Genomic DNA, 21,867 nt, shown 5'->3' with positions numbered 1-21,867 from the left:
TTATGTGGCTTGTCTTTGTGCCATTTGGCAAGTGAATGCAAAATGCCACCAAGGACCTGCAAATGTAGCCAAGAAATGTTAAAAATGCCACAGAAAAATGCAAGAGAGAACAAAAGTTGACGCAACTTGGGATGGGAAAGTTTTTAATCTGCCGCATGCTAAACTTTAATCGAAAAGCTGACAACACCGAGAAAACTGAGCCAAACTTTTCAAATTGAAATATCAACAGGATAAAAAAAATACACATATATCCCCAGAGGAGCACTGGGAGATAAGAAAAATGGGAATCGTATGTTCGGCCGGCACATGCCAATTGAGTGTTTGAAGTGCATGCAGAAATTGAAGCCGAAAACTTTGATCGGTGCCTCTGTGACAGAGACAAATGTGAAAGTTTTCCGATGCACTCGAAAGTGGAAGGAAAAACAGTTTTCACAAGTATGTAAAGGACATGCAAACAATGGCATGTGCTGGTATTTTTCTTCTATTTGCCCGGCAATGCATTCTTAGCCCTTAAACTTCTTAACTTGGATCAGGAAGAGTCAAAAGAGGAATAAATATTCCTAATGGAAAGCAAATAGGTTTTCTCTCATCCTCTCATCCTAGGTGGACGTCAATTTAAGCATCTAATAATTTAATTTTTCACATCCGACCCTAATCCATGGAATACCAAACAGAAATGATTTATTTACGGTATGAGAAATATGAGTTTAATATAATCAACACGAGACCTCAAGCTGAGTTTTGGCCCTAAACCAGCAACAGGCATTTTACGATAAAAGTCAAATAATTTTGCAGCCATTTTTAATTAACCAAATATGTTTGTGAGTTTGTGCAAAGCACACAGTAACACACACACGCAGACAGAGAAAGAGCCAAATGCGAGAGGAAAATGTAAATATGGCAGGAAAATTAATTTGGCCAATGCAAATATGCAGAATGTGAATATATTCCCCCAGTACCCTCTTCTCTGTGCGAGTCTGTGGCGTCATAAATTTTTGGAATCGTGTGTAAAAACCCCGAAAACCATGAAATGCAAATAACTAAAAAAATATTCGTTGAAGGAAATTTAAGCCCTCAGCCAGTATAAGTTATGAGTTAACCAAACCGAGCCCGAACTCTGCGCTCTGTTTGAAGTTTCCAAGAAATTGCACCTGCCTTGGTGCACACACGGCACCAGTAGCTTCCATTTATTCCTGCTAATATGGCCGGGCTGGCTTAGTGGATGTCAGGTTGCTGCCAGCTATACATGGCCATGGCTATATGACTCTGCCAACTACTGCTGACTACAGTTAGTTACCCAGCGGGCGACATTGCAAACAAGAAGCTCATTTCCAAAGGACAGCCTCTTCACCCAGCCAACAATCGACTGAGACTGAGTCTCAACAGGTGAAACCATCAAGCTTGACTCCGCTCAGATGGAGTCCAGACTTCTGGGCAAACACATTTGTATTTATTTTTGGAAGGCAACGCTTTCGTCCTGGCAGTATGTTCACTGGGTTGCCAGTTGCAGTGGCAAAGAGCAAGATGCGGGACAAGACCGTGCTCATTATGCATAAATTGTCGCTCTGAAGCTGCGTTGCTGCACTGAATTATGGCAAAGTTAATGGCATTATAATGCCAAAACGCTGACATCTGCCCCAGCCAAGTGGAGAGTAGAATTCAAGTTGGCCAAGGGCAAGGCGAGTGCCTCAACAATTTTGAAGGTTTTTAAACAGAGTTATGGCCTTGCTACTCGGTTCCTGTTCTCGATGACTTGTTGCCCCAAAGGCGACACTGGCAGGACCTTGTTTGTTGTCCTGCTCCGCGTATCGTACAAGGGTCACCGTTGTCAACACAAGTCGTACACGAAGCAGAAACAGACAAACAACCATCAGCCCCAGACCACAAGAGACCTTTTCATATAATCTTTATTTTTTTAGCGCGCATATGAAGCCACAGGACATGTATTGGATCCAGCACTAGGAGAAATATTATGTGACAAGTCTATAATTGTCTATCCTGTCATTAACTTTAAAGAATACATTAGAAATGTTATAAAAGACTTCGGTAGGAGTACCGGGTGTAGCTAACTTTTAGGTATCTTTTTTTATCTTAAAGCTTAAGTAAAATAATTTTTTTAAGCGTGAAACCACAACCCTGAGTCCTGGTTGGGCTCCTAGCTCAGTTTTTGTGTAAGCTTGTATACAGCTGTGTGTGTGTGTGTGTGTATTTACTTCCTGCACACACCGCATGCCGCCACCGCAAACTTGCGGCACTGAGCCCTGTTCTCGCTTCCGGTTTCCGGTTCGGCTCTCGCCATCGCCATCGCCTCGGCTAGTTCGCTTACCGTTGCCGCTAACTTGTTTTGATTTTTTAATGGCTTGCCTGACGACAGCAACAAGCGCATTTATGCTTTTTACAACTCTTATCTTAAAGCCGGGGCCTTTAACATGTTGTAACCGAATCTTTCAATCATCTTTGGAGTTCCTTTTTAAACTTTACTCGGCCCTTGTCAAATACGAGAACAACAATACAGAATCGCGGATGATACATACGGGTATTCAGGGGCCCAGTCGGGGCTTTTGTCATGCAAATTGTTGAACAAGCAAGACGGACGATGACGGTGACGTTGATTGCTCATGAAGGCAAATTAAAAGCAAACAAGTTACTACTTTAAGAGTCGAAAAGTTGAATGCCCTACGCATAAAATATTCCTAGGGGCTGGAAGACCATTTTTAAGATAATATTTAAAGCCATGTTAAGATTTGCGTGGAATATATGGTTAGCTGAGGGTATGGCTGCCTCACCTTTAAAGAAAACCAATATAATCCCAGATATGCCCGGATTAAGGAAGGGAACTCAACGCCGCGTTGGTTACCTTCCAGCCCATTTCCCCATTTGCCCCATCACCTCCATTAACCATTTCCCTGTTGTTCGCATGCAACTTGAGGAAAAAACAAAAGAGCTGCCAACAGCGGCAACAAAAGCCAAAAAGCAGAGTGGGAAAATAGGAAAAGAAATACAGTTGACGTTAAAGGGGAAGCACACTCTCGCAATCACACATACACGCACACACACACACACATATTTAAGCCAAGTCGGAAAACTTTTGTTCCTGTTGTTGGTATTGTTGTTGCCGTTGGTGTAATTGCTATAACAATTGCCGGGCGCCTGCATCAGAAGAAGAAGGAGTGGCCCAAGTCGAAGGAGCAGAGCACCAGAGTCCTGTGCAGCAGAGTCGTCGATTTTAATTACGTATGCAATTTATTTATTACCTTTGCCCGGAAATATTGTGCGATTGTGTTGCTTGTGCTCTGCGGATGTGGCACAAAGCCCGCCCGCCTGGCTCTGCAGGAAGGAGGGGGCGTGGCAGGGCGGCCAAGATTTAACATGCGGTTATGAAGTTATTTTTCATTTTCGCCATTGAGGCCTGTCAGAAAATGCAGCTCAAGCAGAGTGCAACTTTTGTTGGGTATTTATTGGGGAACTGAAGAGGCATTCCACTTGAAAGGTGCCTTCGAGAGTGTTGCAAATAAAGTCTGAGCTATTTTAAAAGTTATTAAAGCGCTGCAGTAGTAGATTAACCTCTTAAAGCTTATATTTTTAAGCAATGATTTTGAATTTCCGGATTTACCTTCAAAATTCTAATAGGCTTATAATCATCGAACAAAGTGTTAAGTTGAAGAAAGAAGCCGGATGCAGAGTGAACCCATTATTCAAGCGCTACTACGGTCATGCCATAAATTAGACAATAAAGGCTAAAGCCCAAAAGAGTCTCGGCCAGGAAGTTAGCGTGTGTCCACTAAATTAGCGTTTTCATTAGGAGAACAAGCTAAATTTGTTCACAATGTTGTCGTTTTTGGCTCACACAAACATGAGAGTGTGCTTGATTGTGTGTGTGTGTTAAAGCAGCAATCCCTTACCAAATTGGTTGCATTACTTGATTAGTGTCCGCGCAATGCTATTATTAAAATTCAATCTAAAATTTTACCCTCCGCAGGTGAAGTCTCGTGCGCTGATTGCATGTCTAATCGAATTTAACAACCTTTTGCTGGGAGGATATGGAAACAGGAACAGCAAGGAAATTAACGAATTTCATATTAAGTGCAAATTCCGGCATCCAACCCATGTCATGCGATTGTGATTTGATGGCGTTCTGAGCTCAGAGAGCTTAAGCTTTTCCCCCAATACTCCGCCATTTGCATATTCATCGCGTGAACAGGGGCGGGACAGTGTTTAAAATCGGTCTAATGGGCGGTAAATATATCAACTACTGGAATATTATTTTCGAGCGTTAATCTATATCTTCCTAAATTGGAAATATTTTAAATTTGAAGCAATTTTTCAAGTGTTATTCATCTCATGTTCTAAAAATAGTGAAGTTATGGTGAAGTAATAGGTGAAGATATAAAATGTTGTGTTCAAAAATGAGGTGGGACTTAATTTGAATCGTGTATTATTTAAGATTTATATTTTCTAAAATATTATTATATAATACTATATACACCATATAATACACCAAATATTTCATAATTTAAATTATTTAATGTAAAAAGCCCATGTTCTAAAAATAGTGTTGAATAAGTAATGAAGCTTACTGAAGTTATTCATCTCGATAACATGTTAGTTTCCCATCACCACCATATTTGTTTGCTTTGATAAAATTGAAAGTAACAATGATTTAACTGTCAAACCCCTAAAAGCACAGAGTTATTAGACAAAAAAATATATCAGAGCTAAACACCAGGTGAAGGGAACAGGAGAGTTCTAGAGCTCGACGTCGCAATTTAAAGGGCAAGTCATTGAAAGATGGAAATACAAATGGCTATTTAATAATTATTAATTCTACAGAAACAAATAAGTTCGTAAAGAGGCTGCCTTAGAAAAAGATTCAAGATGTCGGATCGCAAGGCTGTGATCAAGAATGCTGACATGAGCGAGGAGATGCAGCAGGATGCTGTTGACTGCGCCACCCAGGCTCTGGAGAAGTACAATATCGAGAAGGACATTGCTGCCTATGTCAAGAAGGAGTTCGACAAGAAGTATAACCCCACCTGGCACTGCATTGTGGGCCGCAACTTCGGGTCGTATGTAACTCATGAGACCCGTCACTTTATCTACTTTTATCTGGGTCAAGTCGCCATTCTTCTCTTCAAGAGCGGCTAGTCTTTGATAAAGGACCGAAGACCACAAATATTCAAGAAAACACAAAAACCTTTGTTTCAAGCTCAAGGCGCAGTGCAGTATCCCACCTCCACAAATAAATGGTGGATAGATGCCTGGCGGCTTAGAAGTTTCCGTTCGATAGTTCAGTACACAAAACCAGTTACAACCTTAAGCTAACACACGACTACAAACTATGCTAGAATTTGCCTTGCCAAATTCAAAACTCAACGCCTATACACCAATGATCTATTAAATTTATTGCTCACCAATTTGTTTATTGATTTTGGCGTAAATAGGTTTCCCTTAGCTATTTTCAAACCAATTAGTTTGAAATATTTCCAGCTAAAACCTTTAAAACAAACACCCCCAGTCCTTCCTTTAAAAAGAGCTGTCCCTTTAACAAGACCTTTCATTGACAGAACATCATATAAGCCTTTTTGGGTTAATTTCTGCATTCATAATGTTCATTCGAGTTCATCACAAGGCAAACAATGGGGCCAAGTGTCCTGCTTCTGTTGCAGCCTCACCTGGCTGTGGGCAAATAAAAATTGCTTAATTAAGTTAATTAAAATATTGTCGATGTCCATGGCGTTTCCATGCGCAGAAGAGTCGCCCTGGCATTCATGCGTTTTTATTATCACAGCGATTGGCCAATTTCGGACAGGTTATCGTTGGGGTAATTATGCCAGCTCACGTCCAGGGCCGCAATAATAATCATAAAAATAATATTAATAAAGTTCGCAACGGGCGAAAACGTATATTTTTGCGAAAAATACTTTTACACACTTGGCTGGCAGGCCAAACATATGAAAATGTTGGGTCCTGTGGGTGGTTATAGTTGGTTTGAGCCGCTTTTACAGTTCGACGACTTTTGGCCTTGTCCCCCGATTTTCCCGACAGCTGACGCTTCTGGTTTCCGAACTTCTGCATCCGCATTTCAATGGGGATCGGTCAGTCAGACAGATTCTCATGCATATTTCATAGCCCGCTTAAATACACCGAAGGATGCAAACAGCCGGCTGAAAATAATGCCACACTTTAAGGATAAGGCCGACCCTAAAAATTTAACTGCCTCGCAATCAGTTTTACGCTCTCTCCAACAAAATCTTTATTAATATTTTTTACGTTTATTTGCTCGGATATATATTCTTTTTATGAATTTGGACATTAAAATATAAATCCCCAACAAAAGCGAGTGTTTTGGAATCCTTTGAAAGGACGCCCACCTTTAGAGCCGCCTTCACATCCTTCTCCCATATGTTTCATGTTTCAAGTGAAGAATAAATGGCTTTAGGGCTAGCCAGATTTTCCGTAGCTGAATGAGAAACAGTTTTCCAACTCCGATATGTTGAGTCTGCGCACTGGAAGTAAGAGAATAAATGGGAGTTTCAATTCAACGAGTATGTAGATGGCGCCAGCGAGAAGTTTGGAAGGATATTTCTCCGAAAATTTTCGAAAACGTTTTGAATCATTAAGTATTCAAGTATTCCAAGTATTTTTGGTGGAAATCTTAGTCGTCTTAAGTATTTAATAATTTTATAAGATATCCCTGAAATATTCCATAGCATCAATGTTGAGCTGTTTTCTTATAAATAATTATCCTTATCTAAGATGCCATAAAGAAAATGAAACTTATATGAGTCTATTACTCTAGCTTTTATTTTCTGCAGACTCAAAGCTTTATTTTGTTGCCACATAATTCCAGTTTAATCTCATTCTCCTTCCACAGCCAGCATCGAGTGACTACAAATGAGCAAAACTCTTGACCTTTTTTTCTTGCGCGGCGACCATGGGGGAGCTGAGGAAAATAAACAAAACTTTTTGTAGCAGGATTGCTACTGTTGTATATATATATGTGTTAGCTATAAGTGTATCGCATAACGGTAAACTGTTGTCGGTTCGGGCTCTCTCTCTCTCTCTTGTGCTCTCACGCTCTCATTGCTTGTTCAGCGAGTAATGAGGGTTGATGCTGATCATGAGTTGAGAGCGGAGTCAGTCGAACACCAGCAGCGCTTAAGATCGGATCTAGTCAAGACTAATAAAGATAAAACATAAAAATCAAAGTGTTGGTGTTCTACTTGGGGTATTTATCACATCCCTACAAAATCAGAAGTGGGCCGATCTCGTGCCAATTAAACAATTAAATAAATCAAAAATCATGGACATGAACAACGCATCAATCGCGCAGTTAAAAAGGTGGCTAAATGTGTTACGGTTGCCAACCACGGGAAACAAGCGCGAATTAATATTGCGTTTAAACAAAATTTCGACGGAAAAGCGTAATTATCTGAAATCAGTCATGAATCAAGACGAAGACGGCGATGGAATCAACGATGAAGACGTATATGAAGAGGATCTGGAATTAGGAAGCCAAGAAAATGACAATGATAATGGCGACGCAGACGGAGGTAACGACAACGACAAAGCTGGAGTACAAGAAAACGAAAAAGTCAGAGGCGAAGGAAACGACAAACACGGAGGTGGAGCTAAAGGAAAAGATGGCGATAAAAATAAGAGTAAAATTGGCGGCGATCAAAGCGGAAAAGGCGGAGACAGAAGGAACAGCAAAGATGGAGGCGAAAACAACGGCAGCGACGGCGGCAGAAACAATGACCACGACGGCGGCGAAAACAACAACAGCGACAGCGGCAGAAACAACGACCATGGCGGCGACGAAAACAACAAAAGCGACGGCGGCGAGGGAGAGAACAAAGATGGAGATCATGCACGCAGTGACAGGAATGAAGCCGGCAGCAGCGGCGCAAAAGAAGGCGCCACTGAAGAAGTGAAATCAGGCAACGTTGCGAAGTCGGAGTTTACGGAATTTCACAACCCAAGCATCGACATTTCATTGGGCATGGCAACACAAGTTATGAGTGATTTTTCGGGCGAAACTTGCGCACGAAAATGGATAACGCAAATGAACAATATTGCAACCATTTATGGTGTTAGTGGAAAATACATTAAAATGCTGATGATTACTAAAATAAAGGGAAAAGCCAACGTGTGGCTACATGCAAACCCGGAGCGTATCATGCTACCGCTGGAGGAGCTAACCGCGGAACTAATTTCAATGTTCTCGGATAAAGTTTCGAAATTAGAGGCAAGGCGTCAATTCGAGAACCGGAAATGGAGTTCCGGTGAGAGTTTTGGAAGCTACGTTGACGACAAAGTGATGCTTGGCCAAAGAATCGACTTAGATACAGAGGAGATGATAAGTCGCATCATCGAAGGAATCCCCAATCAAGGGCTACGAAATCAGGCACATATTCAGTGCTTTGAAAATATCGCACACATCAAACGTGCATTTGCGGATGTGGAGTTGCCGAAATTGTATGTTGGAAGGAAAGAGGCAGCAGCGAACGGAGACGAGAAGGACAGCAAGGTCATGCGTTGCTATAATTGCAATGCTCGAGGACATTGGGCGAAGGAGTGCAGGAAGCCGAGACGAGAGAAAGGGTCGTGCTATGCATGTGGCGAGATGGGACATTTTGTGGCTAAGTGCCGAAAGAACAAAGCTAAGAGCGAGGTCAAGAACAATTATGTAAGGTATTTTGAAATTTACTTTAAGAATAACACTAATACCAGATTAATTACAGAATGCCTCATAGATACAGGGAGCCCAATTTCATTCATAAAAATTTCTAAAGTACCAGAAAATATTTGTAAGATGCCAGTTTTAAGTTCGTATCATGGAATAAATGAAAGTTATTTGGAAACTTATGGCAGAATTTTATGTTATATAAAGAAAAAATTTAATAAAGTACATTTTCATTTAGTTGTTGTGGCAAACAAATCTATGAGTCATGATGTAATTCTGGGAAGGGATTTTATGGAAGCATGTGATTTAAATCTGAACCTTGACACCTTGAAGATGGTTACGGTAGAAAATTTAGAAAATATTAAAGACAGTTATGATGTTAGTAATGAAGAGCAAATAGTTAGTGATGTTAGTAAGTTTAATGATGAAAATCGGAAATCGGAAGAGGAAAAAGAAGTAATAATGAGTAATAAACAAAAGATTAGAAATGAAGTGAGGTTACAAGAAGCAATGAAATTTGATATAAATGTAGTGGAAAAGGAACTGATGAATATTAATATTGAAGATGAATCTGTAGAATACAAAATTGGTGAACAAATTGAGTATAAGGTTAAACAACAATTTATTAAAATTATAGAAAATTTTTATGTTAATAAGCAAAGACCAAGGGAACCAGAAGTTAAGTGTGAAATAAAGTTGAGGTTGGATGACTCGAAACCTTTTAGTAGTTCTCCAAGACGGTTAGCTTATACAGAGAGAGAAAAGTTACAGAGCATACTAGACGAATATTTAAAAGAGGGAATTATTAGGCCAAGCGAATCAGAATATGCATCTCCAATAGTGTTAGTCAAGAAAAAAACAGGTGATTTGCGATTATGTGTGGATTACAGGAAGCTTAATAAGACAATGATTAAGGATAATTATCCATTACCCTTAATTGATGATTTATTGGACACGTTAGTAAATAAGACTATATTTTCGAAATTAGACCTTAAACATGGATACTTTCATGTGTTTGTGGAGAACGAATCAATTAAATATACTTCATTTATGACGCCGCTAGGGCAGTTTGAATTTATGCGAATGCCAATGGGCCTAAAAAACGCACCAGCGGTGTTTCAAAGATTTATCAATAAAATTTTTGCAGACATGATAAGAGAAGGAAAAGTGGTTATATACATGGACGATATTATGATCGCAAGTAAAGAAATTGAAGAGCATTTGAGTGTACTTAAAGAAGTTTTCGAAAGATTAGCAAGGAACAAATTAGAACTAAGAATGGATAAATGTGAATTTTTACAAGCGAGTGTTCAGTACTTAGGGTTTTTGGTGTCGAGCAAAGGAATACAAGCAAATGATAAAGGAATTGAAGCCATCAAAGATTTTCCAGTCCCCAATAAAGTGCATGGAGTTAGAAGCTTTTTAGGATTGTGTTCATATTTTAGAAGATTCATAAAGGATTTTTCGAGGATTGCAAAACCATTATATGATTTGTTGAAAAAAGATTGCGAATTCGTGTTTGAAGAAAAAGAGTTAGATTGTTTCGAAATGCTAAAAAAGAAGCTCATAGAAGCACCGGTACTAGGTTTATATTATTATAAGGATGAGGTAGAACTACATACAGACGCAAGTGCACATGGTTTTGGTGCAGTACTGTTACAGAGGAAAGAGGATAAGAAATTGCATCCTATATTTTATTTTTCGAAAGCTACAACGAAAGATGAAGCATTTCACATCCCTACATTTTATAAATTACTGTCAGCAGCAGTGACCTCAATATAAAATTGCACAACATAACTTGAACACACACAGACAGCGGAACAATTGCGAACGCAATAGATACGAGTGTAATTGCATTTTACTTGGACAGAGAGCTAGGAAAAGCAAACGATACGAATCCAAACCAAACCAAACCAAACCGACCACAGAAACATACGCACACGGATATGTAAACTTTTTGTGACCTCAGCAGCTATAATTATTGCCATTTTTTGCTGCTCTTCAGGCACATGAATATATACACATGTAGGGTATGCCAGAAAAACGGGTCAGTACAAAGTCAACATTAGTTTTATCACAGCACCGAGTCGAGAGGAGCCAGCTCTCGACAATGACAAAAAATCTTAATGAAACACAAACAAGGCAGGAGTGGAAGGGGTCCTGGATAGGGGGAGGTTGTTGGAAAACCAACATATAGCAAACAAACAATAAAAACCACACGGTATAAAAAGTCAGGGCAAATGCTCATTAAACAAAAAATAAATGTCACGAATTTGTACCGAAAATTAAAACGAAAATGTTCCCCAAAGCAGCGCACCAAATGTACTCTGTAAATATTTATATTTTTGTTACAATATATATTTAAATTTTAAAACCTTGATGCTTAGATAAACTCTGAAATTTTTTTTGGCAAAACCACTTGCGTAGGCCTGGTCATCGTCCTTATAAGCAAAAATAATCACAAGAAAGCTAGGCCGGAAGGAACGAAATGGAGGAAGATTTGGGCTTGCTTCTCGGCGGAAGTTGCATGCCACTTCATATTTTTTCGTTTTTCGGGCGGAGTGTGATGAATGGTACTATGAGTCCCCACAAGAGCACATGCAGAAGTCGCCCACTTGGGAGTCGATTTTTCACTTGGCTTACGTATCATCAACCAGGACTTGTCTCATGTCGGTTCGCTCTCTTCCGTTTGGCTGATATCTCTGCCTGACCAATTCCATTGTCCTCAACGACACTGTCTCCTCATCGCCCTGATCCTTCCCTTTGGCCACTTTTTCCTCTTTTTACCACTTCTAAGCCCTTGTCTTGGCTTGGACACGGATTTGTGAGTCCATCTGCAACTCTCTTTGTTTCTATTTGTCCCCTAAAGCTTTACGCTTTGGTTGATGTCTTGTTTGTTGTGGTTACCTTTTAATACCTTATATTACAATACGAATAGTATTTTTTCTACAGTGTACAAGGAACAAAGTTCTGTCCCCGAGTAGCGGGTATTTGATAGTCGAAAATGTCCCTTTATTCTTTGGTGGCTTCATTGTCTCCACTCCGGATCTGCTCAATGGTTGGTTTTGCTTCTATTTTCGTTATTGTTGCCTTTGATAAATTGTACACTTTTCGTTTTGACACATGTCAGCGTTTGTCTGCCCAATGCGACCGAGGAAGGACCTCGTCCTCGTCGCGAACGTTCTCTTTAGCTCGTCTAGGCTGGACTAAAAATCCTCCGGGGTTATCAAACCTTTTTCAATTTTGGTATACTATGGTATGCCTATGTAGCATAAAGTCGGCCCGCACCTATGGCCTTTACCTCATCTTTGGCTTGACTTTGGGCCTCGTCTCATTTCAGTTGGCCATGTTGTTGCATTCAACTTGTTGACATTTTCAGGACTGTCACATGACTCTGACAACAGAGGGCGCTTCAACTGAAGTCCTGTAGTCGTGAGACTGAGATACAGGACCGGTGTCCTGTCAGCTACCATGTCCCATGTCCTGCCTGGAAGTTTCTGCTCGTGTTCGTGTCCATGTCCGTGTCAGGCGTCACTTTATGTCCCTGACAGCGGCAACAATTTTATTTACTTAATTTGGCTTTAGTTTGTCATTTATTTACTTGTTTGCCACAACAACAGCTAGTGGAAAAACCCACCTCTTCCACCCACTCCGATACCTACGATTTCTGGGCCATATCTATCTGGCCCTTGAAACGATCTGGTCAGAGTTTTTCGTGTGAGTTGCCAGCTTCTGGTCCTGTCACTTTGACGCTGATGTTGATGTGGTTCCTTTAGGATTGCGAAGTATACCGGCATTTACAGAACCCTACAAAAATATAGTAAAAATAATTTAAAACTTAAAAAAAAAAAACTTTGCAATTATCACATTATGCCTTTTTTTTATGCTGAAAATGACTTTTGAAGAGTAATTCTTTTAAGGGCATCTCTTCCTCCTACTACCAGTCCTTCACACACTTTGGATTTTATTTGTAACACGGTGACACATTTTGCCGCCCGCACTTTATTGCATATCGTTGTCGGCTGTTGTCGGAACGTGGCATTGAATTTTTTATGAAAATTTAGAGCAAAGTTGCCGTTTTTCTTTGTTTTGACTGGCGCTGCACTCCGGCGCCTTAATTAAATATTTATTTCAATCATTTTCAGGCAAATGGATGGACACCATGGCCGAGGTACGTAAATCCATTTAGCGCCAAAGTGAGATCTCACATACACAGCGGCGTTTGCCATGATGGCCAGAGGGCGTGGCATACGGCAGGTGAAGGGGGCAGGGGGAGCACTAACATTTGTCATTACACATTAATAGCGCACCATTAATCTTTTTCGTGAGCCAAGAGCGTGAGGGTCAAAATGAATGTGAAGGCCGGGGTCTGGACCTGAAGCTGAATCCGAATCTGAACCAGAACCTGGACCCGAGTCGTCTGTCGCACAAAACCGTTAATTAATGTATGCCATTTAGCTGGAAAATTGCAAAAGGCCCCCACACACACACACTCGTACACCAATTGGCATGTGAGCGAGTGATGGTAACGTGACGGTGGGACCTCCTAATAATGTTCTTAAAAAGAAATAAATATTATAATATAGTAATTATTTAAATTAATTACTCACTCGTTTTCAAGTCTTTTTTGTATCATACTTTAAATTTTAATAAAAGTATTTAATTTAAATACTTTAAATTTGCTAATAGTACTCATAGGCATTGAGATATTTTATATATCTTAAGATATAATTAGACAATATTGAATAAATAACTAAAAAGATAGAGCTTAATAAAGCAAACACAAGCAAATACTTTCACTTACTTATGTAGAGGGTATAGAAATTACATAATGCAAATACGAATCCACATACTCTACCTAGAAACAGCATCCTAGGGATTTCCTGCAGAAGGAAATATTACATAAATAAAGTATACATTTTCTCCAACTGTCATACCAAGTTATAGAAACTTGTTTTGCTGGACTTTCTACATTACCTTTAGTAATCCATAAATCAGGAGCCACCCGGATAAAATACCAGTCATTTGAATTAAAAGATATAAAATAAAAATAAATATGTGTACGATGTTGGTGTCGTCATGACCTTTACTCCACTCTTTAGTTTTTATATTATTAATGTTAATATTCTTTTTTTGTCATTATTGAGACTCACCCAATTTACCTAAAAAGGCCACAAACAAAACTATAAAAAATAGTGTAGAAATAGTGCCATGAACTAAAATAGAAACAGCCACACACCAAGTAACTCCCCTGGGATCTATTTTCGGTAAGTTTTCACACATTGTATGAAATAGGTATCTCTATGTAGTATTGTAAGTAAATCGTTCGGTAGTGTAAAAAAATTTAAAATCACTACGATTGGAAAAAACCTGCTAAAAAATGTTTGGAACAACTCCTCGTATCACGACCTTCAAGGTGTCACCACTAGCACATACGTGTTTTGCCTGCCCATCATAATGAGCGGCAATTTAGTGCCCTTTCGAATGGCGGTGGATGGGTGGTGGCTGAGCCACTGTACCGGCGGGTGGGTGGTTAGGTGGTCCGACGTTGTCGCCACCGCAAACAAGCAAAGGCAAAAGCCGCAACGGCAGGGGGGAAAGCGGGCGTGGCTGCCCAGCAGGTATGCTTGATTAATGCTTTATAACAAGGCTCGCACAAAGCATGCTCTGAATGCACACCCACACTTAACCAAACCACCGACTGGCAACGCCAACCACCGAACAACTCTTGCTGGAGTGTCGCCGATGTTCTTGCATTTTAGCCTTAATCCTGTGAACTGCTGCTGGAGACTAGAAAAAGCCTTTCAGGATTCGACGACACATGTTAATCCCTGTGATTGTAATTGCTTTCTTTGAAGTTCCAAAATTCAAAGTAAGAAAAGCAAGGCATGAGAACCCCCTCCAAATAATTAAGTAATATAAGTGTATTACTAATCTGCGTTTTATAAATCGAACTCAATTTTAATATGTAGAATTTTGTTGCTCCTGCAATGTCCTACTTTCTTTGCATTATTAGTCTCCTTGGGGCATATGTCTGAATTAATTAGTTTTTAAAAGAAAGATTTTTTATGACATTCCTTTTTTTAACAAAAGGGGGATAACAAGTCTGAAAAGTGGGTTAAAAGAATTGTAGCATAGCATTTATTTAATTAATCTTTTTCAAAGAAAATTCTGCTTAAACCGAGTCCGGGGGTTGAAGACACATTTTCCGTAGTTAACATTAAGTAATTATAAGTTGCCCCAAAGTTGGATGAAAGTTGCAAGTTGGCATCTGCATCTGGGCAAACATATTGCATGTCTACATCCTTGTCGACTCACAGACACTCACACACGCTCAGACTCAGAGTCAGACAGCCAGGCATACACCACGTATGCGTAATGTGTTGAATAATTAAATTGTCAAACAATTGGCTTTTGGCAGAGAGTCAGAGAAGATGACGACAAGAAAATGTTGAACGAAACTGGGATTTATTGTCTTGCAGTGCCCTTCATCCTGGGCTATAGAATGGAAAACGCTTAATCATCTTTAATTGAAAGCACTTATGAGCTAGCCAAATGCCAATGAACAACGAACAATGGACAGAACAATCGGTATTATTTATAATGCTTTTTAATCTCCATTTGCATTTGCATTCGGCATTTCATTTTTTTTTTCTTTGTTTGTGTCAATGAATGCTGGCGAATTTATTTACTCGTTGATAGGATTCAATTTCCTTGTCATCACGAAAACGCTTTCAATTAAACGATATTTATTATTCAGCAGATAAAACAACAATGCTCTTTTCTAAACCGGCTTATCGGTTCAAAGTTTTTGGAATCAATTTTGGGGTCAAACGATTGTGCCTGACTTCCATTCAATGATTTTCAATGCAGCATATTTTGATACTCTTGCAGAGGATATTATATTTTGGACAAAAGTGTGCAACGCACTGAAGGAGACTGTTTCTACGCGAACTAGTCTGTCAATTTTAAACCTAACGACTTGAAACTTTGAAACTATAAGGAACAGCCCCATTTTTTAAAACGAAAATGGACATAAAATTTTAAAAATATTTTATCTCAGGATTTTGATGCAGAATGGCTGAGAATCGATCTAGCAGTCGTTAAATGTACTCCGCTTGTTTTCCTATAGGGTAAAACGGCATTTTCAAGGGATCCCATCACGAAAATGGACAAAAAATTTAAAAAATATTTTGTCTCAGAATTTTGATGCAGAACGGTGGAGAATAGATCTAGCAATCGTTTAAGGTACTCTGCGTGAGAATTGCGGAAGATATAGCCATCACTGTGGATCCTACAGGGAAAACCCCTCAGTTGATCAAAAAAACCAACTTTAGTTTTTGTTGGAAGATAGAAGCTTGGGATTTGTTTTTATGATTTGTTTTCTAAAAAATTGCTTTTGTAATAAAATTATAATAAAGATTGGTCTACTATACATATGTGATTTTTGCGATAAATATGCGATATTACCCGAAAGGGTTTCTTTTTTTTTGTTTTGGAAATAAAATAATACAGTTCCTGCATATTTTTATGTGAAATGTGTGGGTATAAGGCTGTATCTGCTATATTCAGCTACTAGTTGCAAAAGCTTTTAGGTAGATTGCCTAGATTCTCGTATGGATTGTGAAAATATTTAACCGCAAATCTGTTGAGTTGTGAAGTATGTATGTATTAGAATAGTCTTGATGGCTTGGCTTGATTCATAGCCCATTTTCAGCTGTTAAGAATACTAGTCCCATTTTTAATGCAAATATTTATTAATCCTTTAAAAATCTCTTGTCTAAAAAATAACTTTAATTTTGTCCAAGATCCAACATGATAAAATCCTCCAACTTTTACTTTCATAAAATCGCTACTCAGCTTCTTCCTGCTCCTCCTCCCCGCCCTCCTCGGCTGCCGCGGCAGCTGCGGCTTCGGCGGCCGCCCTTATGGCTGCCGAGCTGCGACTGCCGGTGGAAATCTGGGAGCTTCGACGGCTCTTCCTCTTGACCTTCCTGGGCGGCGGCTCTGTGCAGCTGTACGGTGGCATGTTGAACTCCTCCGGGTCAAACTCTTCCAGAGTCTCGAGTCGCAGTGTCGCCAGCTCGGACCAACAGCAGGGCAGCGTGCTCTCCGCTAACATGACGACCGGCAGACGGGCGTCGATAGCAGCCTGGACGCCCTGGGGTGTGCCCTCGAAGACCAGGGTGCAGTCCGGCCCCGCATCCCCCAGACGCGACATGGCTATCAGATACACATCCGGCTGAGGCTTGACGGCCCTCACCTCAGCGTCGTCCCCGAAGATGATTGTGGAGAAGTGCTCGAAGAACTCCTCCCGGTCCTTGATCTTGCTGCAGTACCTACTCTCCGAGCAGGAGGTGACCAGGCCAAGGCCCATGCAGCACTTGCACAAGTGCCGCACCAGCCTCTCTACTCCCGGCATCAGCGGCGGATTGGCGATCAGCTCCGAGGTTCGTTCATTAAGCTGGTATCGGAAGGTCTCCCAACTGACCGGCATATCTAACTTCCTGCAGATCAGCTCCGCCATCTCAGCCGTCTCCATCGGCCCGATTTGTATCATTAGTAGTTCCGGTATTACTCTGTTGTAGCTGGTAGCCAAATCGATGAGAGCTTTTTGGTAGACGTGGCGGGTATCTGTTGGTTGAAACTCTTGCAAATAGCTGTCCAAATGGGCGTCATAGCCTTACCGAAAACAGCAGTCTCCAGGTCGAAAATACAGTAGCTGATACCAGGACTACAGCACATGGGAGGACATCGAGAACACTGGGGAGGGGCTTTGCAAGATTTACACGATGGGCTGCACATTTTACGGCGAAACAAAATGGATTTTACGGCTGGAAGATGTATCCAAATTTCGTATAATTTTTGTTTAGCATTCTCCGAATTTAGATCTAACAATGACTTTGAAATCTTTTTCTATAATAGTTTGAAAGGTGATCTGACTACATTTTGCATAGATTTCTAAAAGGTTATTTCTTTAATTGTTTATATTAAAATCCAACAATGCTGAAAAATGCGGGGCCCATGGAAATTATATGAATGATACCCATTATATTTAGATTTTATTTTCAAATAAAAGCGCAAGTAATTTTTATTTTAAAATGCCACAAGGCCAATACGTGATCTATGGTTATGGAACAAGTAAACATAAAACAATCTTAAAAATATACTGAAAATTTATTCAAATATTAAAAGAAACCTATAGTGCTGGAAGTCCGAAATACTGTGGCTTAAAGTCCTCCAACGACCGAAGTCTTAAGGTGGCCGCAGCACTCATTCGAACGGAGACCAAAGGATCCGGGACCAGAACCACTTGCATTCCAGCGGCCAGAGCCGCCTCCATGCCCGGCAGTGAGGACTCGAAAACAAGACATTTCCCCGGCTCAGGAGGATCCTCGAATCTTGAGGCGGCTGCGAGGAAAACGTCTGGAGATGGTTTAGCCTGTTTGACCTCGCCGTCGGAGCCGCTCAAAACCACGTGGTGGAAAACGGCGTCGAAGAGTCTGGAATGGCGACGGGTTTTGATCCGAAATGAGTCCCGCGAGCTGTTACTTCCTATGGCCATGGGAACATTGGACTCATGAAGATGTCTCAACAGCCTTTCCACACCAGGCATTAAATTGATTTTGCCCAGATTGCCACGACATTGGAGTTCGTGTTGACTTTCGAACTCCGTCCGTCCGATGGGCAGGTTGAAAGTGCTCACCACTACGTCGGCCAGATCCGATTCCGGCTTACCCATGCAACGTAGCTTTATGTCAAAGCTATAGGTGTGGCCAAAAGGATCCAGAATCTTCTGAACCGAATTGGTTCTCAGCCGTTCGCTGTCGATCAGCAGGCCATCCAATTCAAAAATGCAATGGGTCACGGGCTGAAAGAAACAGTGTCTCCGAACGGTGCTGTCTTCATGTTCATCGTCGGACATATCTGATAGAAAATTTTATACATATATTTTTTTTAAACTACTATTTAGAAAGCGGAAGCCTAGAATACTAGTTAGCCGAACTCAAATTTGGAACAGTTGGGAAAAGCAGGCAGGCCAAAAAGTTCAGGCTGAAACTCTGTCATGGATCCCAGCACCATGGTAGGATCCTCTCCTCGGGCTCGGGATGTTTCACTTTCGGGTATGAACACAACCTGCATGCCGGCCGCTCTTCCGGCTTTTAAGCCTGTTGGGGAGTCTTCGAACACCAGACACTTTCTGGGATCTGCCGGTGGGTGGAAGCGTGAGGCTGCTAGCAGATAGATATCCGCTTCCGGTTTTCCCCTGTCCGTCTTCAACTCCGGATCATTGCCACACACTATGTGATGGAAGGCACTTTTGATGTCCGCGTGAGATTGAAACTTCACTTGGATTATTTCGCTGTTCGAACTGGTGGCAATGGCTAAGGGTATTCGATGTTCATGCAAATGGAAGATCAAGTCCCTAACTCCAGGCAGAAGCTTAACATCCTTCATATACTTGTAGTCTGCTTTTTTGAAAGCCGTAAGGTACTGCTCCGCCGTAATTGGAAGATTAAATTCTTTGATGTGGGTGTCGGCCATAACTCGAGCCGTTCTTGCCATGTATCGAGCCTGATCCTCCTGAGTGTAATTTATTCCATACGGAGCCAAGGTCTCTTTTATGATCTTTATATAAAGGTGTTCGGTGTCTAAATACAAAGGTAAGGAAACTCTAAGTATTATGGCTATTACTTTTTTAAATTTATTTAATATACCCAACAAGGTTCCATCGCAGTCGAAAATAACATGGGTAACTGGGCAATAACATCGACAGGACTCCATTCTACGATTGCTTTCGGTCTTTACCATAAAAATACATATTTTAATTATAATTTCAAAGCATTACAAATAGTAAATAGTTTTAGAATTTGTATATATATTTGTACGGGAAGGGTTAGGAAAAAGCTACTTGGATGAATTTGAAAACTAGAAGTTGTTTTTTATTCAAACTGTGCGTCTTGGATAGAAAAAATAGACCCCATATACCCATGATTATTTCTTTAAAAGACCTGTAAGCCTAAAATAATAGTCAGCCAAACTCAAACTTGGAGCAGTTGGGAAAAGCAGGCAGTCCGAAAAGTTCAGGCTGAAACTCCGCCATGGATCCCAGAACCATGGTAGGATCCTCTCCCAATCCCCGGGCGGTTTTACTTTCGGGGATGAACACGACCTGCATGCCGGCTTCTCTTCCAGCCTTTAAACCTGTGGGCGAGTCCTCGAACACCAGACACTTCTCTGGCTTTGCTGGAGGATTGAACCGAGAGGCCGCCAGTAGATAGATATCCGGTTTTGGCTTTCCCCTGCCCGGTCCCAGCTCAGGATCATTGCCACACACCATGTGGTGGAAGGCATTTTTGATGTCTATGTGGTATTTAAACTTCATGGCGATCGTTTCGCTGGCCGAGCTGGTGGCAACGGCGAAGGGTATTCGGAATTCGTGCAGGTGGAGGATTAAATTCTTAACACCAGGAAGAAGCTGAACCTCTTTCATATACTTGTAGTTTACTTTTCTGAACGACTTGTGGTACTCCTCCGGGGTAATTGGAAGATTAAAATCTTCGACAACTGCCTTGGCAAGTGCGGGAGATGATTTTCCCAAGTAACGTGCCTGGTCCTCCAAAGTATAGGTTTTTCCAAAAGGAGCCAAGGTCTCATTCACTATCTTCATATATAGGCTTTCGGTGTCTAAAGAGAACAGAGGATGACATTTCGTTGCCTATTCCGGCTGTTTTTATAAAATACTCAGTAAAGTTCCATCGCAGTCAAAGATGACATGGGTGACTGGACAGTAACACCGACTGGAAGCCATTCCTATAGTCCCTATAGACATTTACCATATAAATTTCATGATTTTCATTATAATTTTGATGTGATGCATAAAAAAAAGGAAATTTTTATGTTTGAATTTCCAAGTAGGGAAAGTGTAAGGAAATGTTACTTTGATGAACATAACAGTTGGAAGACAGCAAGAAAAACCCATGAGGCGGATACGTGATCTTGTAACTCAAACTACCTATACGCATTGATACCTTTTGTTCTACATATTCAAGAGGTTATCTTAAGGTTTATATAAAATTCTATTTTAACAATGTTTAAAAATTATTGAAATCCTGAAATTATAGTTAGCCAAATTGAAAATAAGACATGCTGTCGTAGGCAGGCAGTCCAAAGAGTTCGGGTTCGAACTCAGACATTGAACCAAGCACCATTGTGGGGTCTTCTCCCATCGCTCGGGTGGTGGCATTTTCGGGTATAAAGACAACTTGCATGCCGGCAGCTCGTCCGGCTTTAAGGCCGGTGGGAGAGTCCTCGAACACCAGGCAGTGCCTGGGATCTGGAGGTGGCGAGAATCGAGAGGCTGCCAAAAGGTAGATATCGGGTGCCGGCTTTCCCCTGCCCGGACACATGTCCGGATCATTGCCACACACTATGTGATGGAAGGCCATTTTTATGTCCTTGTGTGTTTCGAACTTTACGTCCATGATCTCCTTGGAAGAACTCGTAGCAATGGCCATGGGTATTCGGAATGAGTGCAAGTGAAGAATCAAATCCTTAACCCCGGGCAATAGCGAAACATTTGTCATGTACTGATGGTCTTTTTGGTTGAAAGCCTCGATGTAATCTTCGGTCGAAATCGGCAGATTATAGTCTCTTACAAGGGATTCGGCCAGCAGATTCGAAGGTCTTCCCATGTAACGAGCTTGGTCCTCCGGAGTGTATGTTATTCCGTACGGAGCCAGTGTGTCACCCACGACATTAAGATACAGTCCTTCAGTGTCTTTAGGAAAGAAAGGAATAAAATCTAAGCCTGTTGCTCTGAATTATAGACCAATATTTCAAAATACCCATCAAGGTTCCGTCGCAGTCAAAGATGACATGGCTGACTGGGCAGTAGCACCGGTTGGCAGCCATTCTCAAGGTCCTTATTGGTTCTTGCCTTTAAACATGCATAATTTTGAAGATAATTTAGATGAAAACCAAAAAAAAAACTAAGAGAAAAAGTATGTTGGTGAACCAAACTAGGAGAAGGCTAAGGAAAAGTTACCCCGATTTCATTTTTTTTAATTCTTGGAAAACCTTTTAGCCCAAAAGTTGCAGCTAATTCCGAGTTCCTTGGCTTCGTGCTTGGCTGTCATCGTGGGGGATAGTGGCACTTTTATATATTTGACTAAGTCTAA

At 40.9% G+C, this 21,867-nt stretch overlaps 7 protein-coding genes and 1 long non-coding RNA gene across 10 annotated transcripts; 2 read left to right on the top strand and 6 right to left on the bottom strand.

Annotated features, from left to right (window-relative positions):
• Positions 1–4,618: 4,618 nt before the first annotated feature.
• Cdlc2 (Cytoplasmic dynein light chain 2) lies at positions 4,619–5,414 on the top strand. The gene is made up of 2 exons (XM_017252488.3): positions 4,619–4,773; positions 4,831–5,414. Exon 2 carries the CDS (start codon positions 4,876–4,878, stop codon positions 5,143–5,145), a length of 270 nt encoding a protein of 89 aa, XP_017107977.1. The 5' UTR covers positions 4,619–4,773; positions 4,831–4,875; the 3' UTR covers positions 5,146–5,414.
• Positions 5,415–6,997: 1,583 nt separating this feature from the next.
• On the top strand, positions 6,998–8,922 carry LOC122322222 (uncharacterized). Its single transcript, XM_043213819.2, has 2 exons — positions 6,998–8,689; positions 8,745–8,922. The coding sequence occupies exons 1-2, from the start codon at positions 7,304–7,306 to the stop codon at positions 8,754–8,756; spliced, it is 1,398 nt and encodes a 465-aa protein (XP_043069754.1). The 5' UTR covers positions 6,998–7,303; the 3' UTR covers positions 8,757–8,922.
• A 2,152-nt stretch (positions 8,923–11,074) lies between these two features.
• Positions 11,075–14,025, bottom strand: LOC138925783 (uncharacterized). 3 transcript variants are annotated; one of them, XR_011441996.1, is made up of 7 exons: positions 13,840–14,025; positions 13,664–13,782; positions 13,491–13,569; positions 13,297–13,439; positions 12,561–13,243; positions 12,288–12,493; positions 11,075–12,230 (listed from the first exon to the last, which is right to left on the bottom strand). It is a non-coding gene; the product is annotated as an uncharacterized lncRNA (long non-coding RNA). The 3 variants fall into 3 exon arrangements; XR_011441995.1 differs by having other exon boundaries at positions 11,075–12,493; positions 12,554–13,243; positions 13,840–14,024; XR_011441994.1 differs by having other exon boundaries at positions 11,075–12,493; positions 13,840–14,023.
• A 2,422-nt stretch (positions 14,026–16,447) lies between these two features.
• On the bottom strand, positions 16,448–17,604 carry LOC108132934 (pseudouridine-5'-phosphatase-like). Its single transcript, XM_017252522.3, has 2 exons — positions 17,374–17,604; positions 16,448–17,320 (listed from the first exon to the last, which is right to left on the bottom strand). Exons 1-2 carry the CDS (start codon positions 17,489–17,491, stop codon positions 16,539–16,541), a joined length of 900 nt encoding a protein of 299 aa, XP_017108011.1. The 5' UTR covers positions 17,492–17,604; the 3' UTR covers positions 16,448–16,538.
• Positions 17,605–17,840: 236 nt separating this feature from the next.
• Positions 17,841–18,611, bottom strand: LOC108132888 (probable pseudouridine-5'-phosphatase). The gene has a single exon (XM_017252463.3). The coding sequence runs from the start codon at positions 18,609–18,611 to the stop codon at positions 17,886–17,888; it is 726 nt and encodes a 241-aa protein (XP_017107952.2). The 3' UTR covers positions 17,841–17,885.
• A 1-nt stretch (position 18,612) lies between these two features.
• Positions 18,613–19,546, bottom strand: LOC108132877 (pseudouridine-5'-phosphatase-like). Its single transcript, XM_017252452.3, has 2 exons — positions 19,405–19,546; positions 18,613–19,338 (listed from the first exon to the last, which is right to left on the bottom strand). Exons 1-2 carry the CDS (start codon positions 19,496–19,498, stop codon positions 18,683–18,685), a joined length of 750 nt encoding a protein of 249 aa, XP_017107941.2. The 5' UTR covers positions 19,499–19,546; the 3' UTR covers positions 18,613–18,682.
• On the bottom strand, positions 19,544–20,638 carry LOC108132897 (probable pseudouridine-5'-phosphatase). The gene is made up of 2 exons (XM_017252476.3): positions 20,432–20,638; positions 19,544–20,374 (listed from the first exon to the last, which is right to left on the bottom strand). Exons 1-2 carry the CDS (start codon positions 20,517–20,519, stop codon positions 19,719–19,721), a joined length of 744 nt encoding a protein of 247 aa, XP_017107965.2. The 5' UTR covers positions 20,520–20,638; the 3' UTR covers positions 19,544–19,718.
• Positions 20,639–20,742: 104 nt separating this feature from the next.
• LOC108132947 (probable pseudouridine-5'-phosphatase) lies at positions 20,743–21,726 on the bottom strand. Its single transcript, XM_017252549.3, has 2 exons — positions 21,535–21,726; positions 20,743–21,467 (listed from the first exon to the last, which is right to left on the bottom strand). The coding sequence occupies exons 1-2, from the start codon at positions 21,599–21,601 to the stop codon at positions 20,812–20,814; spliced, it is 723 nt and encodes a 240-aa protein (XP_017108038.2). The 5' UTR covers positions 21,602–21,726; the 3' UTR covers positions 20,743–20,811.
• Between the last annotated feature and the right edge of the window lie 141 nt (positions 21,727–21,867).

Source organism: Drosophila bipectinata, chromosome 2L (assembly GCF_030179905.1).
Source record: "Drosophila bipectinata strain 14024-0381.07 chromosome 2L, DbipHiC1v2, whole genome shotgun sequence".
NCBI classification, from domain to species: domain Eukaryota; kingdom Metazoa; phylum Arthropoda; class Insecta; order Diptera; family Drosophilidae; genus Drosophila; species Drosophila bipectinata.
This window is presented reverse-complemented; position numbering and strand designations above follow the sequence as displayed.